The sequence below is a fragment of the Sinocyclocheilus anshuiensis genome, unplaced genomic scaffold (assembly GCF_001515605.1).
Source record: "Sinocyclocheilus anshuiensis isolate Anshui unplaced genomic scaffold, SAMN03320099.WGS_v1.1 scaffold510, whole genome shotgun sequence".
Lineage (NCBI taxonomy): Eukaryota > Metazoa > Chordata > Actinopteri > Cypriniformes > Cyprinidae > Sinocyclocheilus > Sinocyclocheilus anshuiensis.
The window spans coordinates 224747-232462 of NW_015542360.1; the positions used below are offsets into that span (position 1 = coordinate 224747).

Here is a 7716-nt window from a genome sequence, read left to right on the forward strand (position 1 = left end):
ATGTCAATAACTCTTTAGAATGAAGGCTACACAGTACATCAATGCAATTACATACTAAGATGAATTAGTATTATTTACAAACGACAGAGTCTAAGATAACATCTGCATGCATGGAAGATTATTTTATTGCATGTAAGAACTCAAGTGCATAAAGCAATCTTACTAATTTACATATCAACTGATAAGATGCAGGCTCTCCATAACTTTTGACCAATGAATTTTAAATTGTTTGTGCATATTAATACTGTGCTGGAAGGCTCAAAAAAGCATAGTATACGATAGATAGATAGATAGATAGATAGATAGACAGACAGACAGATAGACAGACAGATTAGATACAGACAGACAGATAGACACAGACAGATAGATAGATAGAGACAGACAGATAGATAGATAGATAGATAGATAGACAGACAGACAGACAGACAGATACAGACAGACAGACAGATAGATAGAGACAGACAGACAGACAGATAGAGACAGACAGAGAGATAGATAGACAGACAGACATACATATAGACAGACAGATAGAGACAGACAGACATACATATAGATAGACAGACAGACAGACAGACAGACAGAGACAGATAGATAGATAGATAGATAGATAGATAGACAGATAGACATTTCATGTAAAATAAGTTAAAATATTCTGGAACCTTAAAATAAACATTAAATAGAATAAAATAGCAATAAAACACACTGTATATAAACAGTAATTCTAATATTAAATATTAAGTCACTACCTTAAGAAATTAAATTATAAACTGAATAAACAGTCAATGATCTTGAAATATGGTTCAATTTTCAGCTTTCCCGTCATGTGTGCGATAGCAATTTGACATCATAAGAGCCTTCCACCTGCAAATGGAATAAACATGTTAATTCAGTTCAAAAGAAGGATAATGATATCGGTTGATAGAAGTGCGACTCACGTCGAAACGTCCGATGGAAGCTGCGGTTTGGCTCGCCTGCATTATCTCAGTGAGTGCCCACATCTGCTGAATGCTGGAGGAAACCGTCTCTGGATCAGGAAGTCCCTGGCGAACCAACACAAAACACACACACACACACACACATGCAGCATTGCTCTGTTTATTAAAGGTATAGTGCACTCAGAAATCATCATCTTTGCTCACCCTGACGTTTTTAACCTTTAGCATTTTGCTTATACATAGAACACCAGCCAGCAGAGTGTGTGTAAAATAAAACACAACAAAATTAAACAAAAAAATACAATGGGAAGAATCGTTGTATTTGTGAAGTTGCAGATTCATTTATGACCAGCAAGTGGCAGTAAAGTACTGTCATAGAGAGGAGGAGAATTATTTTTGCAAGAATCAATCATTTTTAAATATTTCTTCTAAAGCACATATTATATTCAACCCATTTTCTAAAACCATTTTTTTGTTGTTGTTCCTGCTGCATATGATGTTTCTGAGTATTTGTCTTTTATTAGGGTTTCTGCAGGTCTTAAAAAGTCTTAATTCATGCTTCCACAAATTAAGGCCTCAAAAGGTCTTAAATCAGAACTGAAAGTCTTAAATTCATAAAGTCATGACATTAAATGTTGCATGCATTGCAAAAAAGTGAACATCTTCCTCAGTATATTTGTTTTCCAAAACAAATATCTAAACATCCTTAAATAATAATACATTAACTTGAGATGCAAATTGAACATATGAAGTATTGTTTTCTAATATATATATATATATATATATATATATATATATATATTTTATGCTTGAAACAAGAACAAATGTCTGACATGGGGTAATAAAACTTTATTTCCCTTTGAATAAAGTTGAATTTTCTGAGCCCGTTGGCCCGTATCTTGTATTAATCGTGAACTCAATTCATTTTGATCAACATGTATCTTCATTTAAGAATCTTTAGACATTTGTACCAGAAAACAAGAAAAAATACAGAGGATCATTTTTCTTTTTTTCTTTTTTTTTTTGCAGTGTGATCAGAAGGTTCAGAAAATTTCATTTCCAGTGTTGGGGAAACTTTTTAAAAGTAATGCATTACAATATTTCATTGTAAATTGAAAAATAATGCTTTACTAGTTACTTGGAAAAAGTAATCTGATTACATAACTCTTGCTACTTGTAATGCGTTACCCCAACAATGGTTATTTCCATATTCTAGTGGTGCAGAGCTATTCAAACCAAAAGCTGAATGAAAAAGTAAGGGAGATCTGAGATCTGTTACAAGTTGTATTTCCAAACTTGGAAACGGTTGCCAATAAAAGACATGTAGATTTAGAGACCATATTGTCGTGTTATTCCATTTATTCCTTGAATTTTCTTTACTTGGTCTTAAATAGGTCTTAAAAAGTCTTAAACTAACCTTCATAAAACCTGCAGAAACTCTGATAATACAATATAATAATAACAACATTTAAGAAGTTATTAACGAAAACTTATTCACACAGTTCCTAAAACTCCAAGTTCATAAGTGCCTTATAAAGTTACCACTGAACATGTTTTTCCTCCAAAGAAATACTGCAGGTAAACAACAATTTATGAATTACGATTACTTCCTCTGCTTTTCAGGTGGTGAAACGGTTTAAATAAACATTAAGTTGAGCATCCATCAATAAACTTAAGAGACACTTTCAAACCATCAAACAAGCGTCTTACATTTCTAATGCAAATGACAGCTAAATGAGAACTGGGACATGGCCACAATGCTGAGTGATTGAAAAAACGACAACTTGCGAGTTTCATACATTTCCGTAATTATCTCTTCTGAAGCCACGGCGTTAATTAACACCTCACAGCTGCATAAATACATAGAAACTACAGAGACGCTTGTGTGTTGCTAAATGAAATGGCATTAACAGTTTTTCAAGGGAGCATTGTATATGCTGTTAAACAACAAGTTTTTCAATATTCATTAGATGACAACTGTTGCACATTATACAACAAAATTACACAGTAAGAGCCAAAATACTCACATTCAAATCAAGAGGTTCCTCTACAGGTGTGAGAGTGGATATCCAGGCAGGAACGTCTCGCTCCGAGTCCTTCTCAGACAAACACAACACATCAAGGTTTTAGTCAAATACTGATTAAAACAAAACGAAAAACAAAAAACGATCTAACAAAATGCAAAAAAAAAAAAATAATAATAATAATAAAGAATTGGCAAACAAATTGCAGGACAAAATAAAAGTGCATAAATTAACTTCAAACAAACACAGAAAAGCAAAGAGAACAAAAAGCAAAACAATCTTCTTTGAGTGTTGGATAAATAATAACAAAGAATTGGCAAACAAATTTCAGAACAAAATAAAAGTGCATAAAATTAACTTCAAACAAACACAGAAAAGCAAAGTAAGTGTTGGAGTGTTGGAAAGACAAAACTAACATCCACTGATCAACTCTGTAGGTTTAAACAAAACAAAAACCAAGCAAACAAAATGCAAAACAACAACAACAAAAAACTATAACAAAAACACAGAAAACCAACCAAACAAACAACATAAAACATAAAAAGAAAAGAAAAATAACATCCACTGATTAATTCTGTTTTGGTACTTCTTCAAACTAAACAAATCAAAACAAAACTCAAGCAAACAAAATGCAGAACAAAATTTAAAAAAATTAAAAAAAGAACAGAAAAGCAAAACAACAATAAAAAAAAACAAAGCAAAATAAAACTGAGTCCTGGAAAGACAAAAATAGCATCCAAACAAATTTAAACAAAACAAACTTCTAAAAAAAGTAAAACAAATCAATCAAACAAACAAACAAAAAAAAAATTAAGAAACACAGAAAAACAATAAATAAATAACAAACACGCACGCGCAAACACACAAATACACAAAAGCAAAAGAGACTCTCTCTTACCCCTGGAAAGACAAAAATAATATCCACTGATCAACTCTGTAGGTTTTGATAAAATATTACTGCAAACTAAACGTAACAAAAACCAAGCAAACAAATTCCAGAACAAAATAAAAGAAGACAAACAGAAAATGTTTGGTTTGAAACTACAGATGAAAATGTACCACCCTGGATAAATGTGTAACATTTTGCATTGATTGTATGCATTAATAATGTGCATTCTCCCTCATTAAATAAATAAATGAATCAAATAAATAAAAAAGCAAACAAAAACAAACTAAAAACAAAACCAGTCAGGAACATCGTGCAATAGAAACACTGATCAAACTCATAAAAGCTATTCTATCTATCTATCTATCTATCTATCTATCTATCTGTCTGTCTGTCTGTCTGTCTATTATCTATCTATCTGTCCATCTGTCTGTCTATTATCTATCTATCTATCTATCTATCTGTCTGTCTGTCTGTCTGTCTGTCTATTATCTATCTATCTATCTATCTATCTATCTATCTATCTATCTATCTATCTATCTATCTATCTATCTATCTATCTATCTATCTATCTATCTATCTATCTATCTATCTATCTATCTATCTATCTATCTATCTATCTATCTATCTATCTATCTATCTATCTATCTATCTATCTATCTATCTATCTATCTATCTATCTATCTATCTATCTATCTATCTATCTATCTATCTATCTATCTATCTATCTATCTATCTATCTGTCTGTCTGTCTGTCTATTATCTATCTATCTATATATCTGTCTGTCTGTCTGTCTGTCGATCTGTATATCATCTATCTATCTGTCTGTCTAGCTATCATCTATCTATCTGGTTTAACATACAATCCAATTGCAGGCATAATTTTGCATTTCCTTTTATATGGTGACACAAACGACAATATCTTGTACATGCAAACCTCTTTTGCACACAGGTAAATGTTAATTTCCTCAATGCTGAAATTGAGCCATTCGGAGGAGGGCTGTCGCAAGATGAGTCTCACTGTCGTCACGTTATCAGGCTCCGTCAACATCTGAAAACCCCAAAACAGAGAAGAAAAGACCTCAGCAAGAAGTGACACACATTTGGTTGAATGTGGGGCCTTTCATGCAGCTATCAAAGAAACAAAAGAGGTCAAATTAAGAACGAACGTCAGAATTTAACAGAGACACTAAGGACGTGTGTTTCCAAGCCTTAATTAACTAGACAGAATAAAACCCTGACAAAAGAGACACTGATTTCACAAGTTTCTTGTAGTAATCTGCAAAACAGAACTGCTCCAAACACTTGACGTTTGTGTTAGAGCTAAACAACATCAAAGTTTCCTTCTACTTCAGCTGACAGCCTGATACTTGAGGGACTGTTTCTGTACATTTATTGCTTGGAGCTTGTTCATGTCAGATTGTTTCTCTGGAAAGATCTTCTGGAAGCACACACTGTGTTCTTTCATCTCTAATGATTATGCTTACTGTATTATAATATGAGCACAAATATATTAGATATAAAAAGTTATTATACTCTATCGTTCAAAAGTTTCTTAATGACGCCTCTTTTTAAAAGTCTCACCAAAGCTGCATTTACTTGATAAAAAATATAGTAAAAACTAGTGCTGTCAAACGATTAATCGCATCCAAAATAAAAGTTTTTGTTTACATAATATATGAGTGTGTAGTGTGTTTATTTATTGTGCATATATAAATACACACATGTATATACATTTATATATTTATATTATTGTATTTTATATTATATATAAATATATTTAATATATAAACATAACATCGATAAAAAGGTGAAAGTGAAAGCTGAATTTTCAGCATCATTACTCCGGTCTTCAGTAGCTGTTTCCATCAACCTATTTTTTTGCGCATTTTGGAATATCGCATAAAAAACACTGGTTGGAAACGCAAGAAAATTCTAAAAATTCTAAAAATGTGCATAAAAAAACTTATGCGCACATTTGAGTACTATAATTACTGTCTTACACGACTGCGTTCCCAAACAGCAGGGACCCGCCTCCGAAAGCATTGATAGCATTTATTGTGTTACGTCTGCTCGCTCTGAGGCGCAAGTAATTTATTATATATGAAAATTATTATATTCAGTGGCTTCTCCTAGTAGCTACTGTCACATGATCCTTCAGAAATCACTCTAATATGCAAATCAACAAGAGACATTTATGATTATTGTAAATGTTGAAAACAGTTGTGCTGCCGAATATTTTTGTGATACATTAAGGGTACTTTCACACTTGGTTCGCTTGCCTGGTCCGAACCCGAGTTCGATTGGTCCCCCCTCCCCCCTGCCCCCGCTGGACTGTGTTCACATTATATTATTTGGGTCAGAACCGCGGTTCGTTTGCTTAGTAACGACGGCGCAGGAGAAGGCGGCAGATGCATAACATTGCTCTCTGCACTTTTATATATTTACGTTTTTGAGCCATTCGTTTTGTTTACAAAGCTTCGGTACATAACGGCACTTACGTCTGTCTTACGAATGTACTGCAAATGCTCTAAAGAACACTGAAGGAGAACAGAATGAGATATACAGCTCTCTGTTTGCAGCGTGTCAGTCATGCTCGTCAGGAAACACACAAACACATTTTTATCAAATAATACGTCATTAATAGCGGTTCACTTCCGCGATTTGGTACGATTGCGTTCACATCAGCAGCGAACCGTACCGGAGTTCACTTGAACCGTACCCCAGACCACCCTTTTTAAGCGGACTCGGGTACGGTTCGCGGGTGCGCACCCGAGTTCGGAAGACCGCGTTCACATCATCCAAACGTACCGAACTCTGACATCAATCGAACCAAAAGTGCTTGTGTGAAAGCACCCTACGTTTCAGGATTCTTCGATGAATAGAAATAAAAAAAAAAAATAGCATGCATTTAAATAAGTATTTTTTTGTAACATTATACATTATACAACTGTGACTTTTGTTCAATTTAATTGATCTTTGCTATACAGAAGTATACATTTCTTTAAACTTTAAAAACGAGATGGATGATATAGATAAATAAATTAAATGTAAGAAAGAAAGAAAGAAAGAAAGAAAGAAGTGAAATAAGTTACCCCACCCCACCCCAGAGTAGCATTATTTTGAGCAAACAGCCAATGTTTCCAAGTAGATTGAAAATGTTTAGGCTGAGGCTGGCATGACCTTCACCGACCAACAGGATCTCAAAGAACAGCTACAAGAATATGTCAAAAACAGTGACGCAGCAAAAATGTGTCACTTTTTCACACTGGGAAGTTACTGATGCAGAGGAGTCACAGCGCCTGCCAAGACTGCCGAGTTATCTGCTTGTTTTCTCTGAGATTTTAAGAGATTTTGAAGGCCATCTCCAGAGAAACCATGCAAATGCCACACACTATGACTGAGAGCATGTACTGTAACTCTTTAAATCATTTGTGCTAGTTAAAAAAAAAATGAAAATCTGGCATCATTTACTCACCCTAATGTCATTCTAAACCCACACACTTTTGTATGATTTATATTTATGTGTATTTATATCGGTGTAATTGAAGTATTATTTATATACTGCTTTTTTAATATTTCGATTTTTGTTTTCATTTTCAGTTTTTAGTTTGAGTTTTATGTGACATATATATATATATATATATATATATATATATCTGTTGCTAAAGATATGTTACTTTGTACAATTCACATATTACATTCATGCAAAGATGACAGAAAATGTAATCATAATTGTTGTCCTCCGGCAAAACACGAGGAAGCATCATTGAATGGTGAGATATTTCGATAATAAAATGATCATGCTAAAATAATAGTGTGAGAATATTATTATATCTGGTCTCTGTATCATCTCACTGAGATGATATAG

The 7716-nt window shown here is 33.3% G+C and overlaps 1 protein-coding gene across 1 annotated transcript in view; it reads right to left on the reverse strand.

Moving 5' to 3' along the window:
* Nucleotides 1-798: 798 nt before the first annotated feature.
* Nucleotides 799-7716, reverse strand: part of LOC107691891 (nicolin-1-like) — an 18999-nt gene continuing 12081 nt past the window's right edge. Inside the window, exons 4-7 of the mRNA XM_016490720.1 lie at nucleotides 4783-4896; nucleotides 2963-3031; nucleotides 936-1040; nucleotides 799-861 (exon numbers count right to left, since the gene is read on the reverse strand). Of these exons, the coding sequence (XP_016346206.1) occupies nucleotides 820-861; nucleotides 936-1040; nucleotides 2963-3031; nucleotides 4783-4896 (330 nt within the window). The 3' untranslated portion in view covers nucleotides 799-819. The remainder of the gene's footprint in view (nucleotides 862-935; nucleotides 1041-2962; nucleotides 3032-4782; nucleotides 4897-7716) is intronic.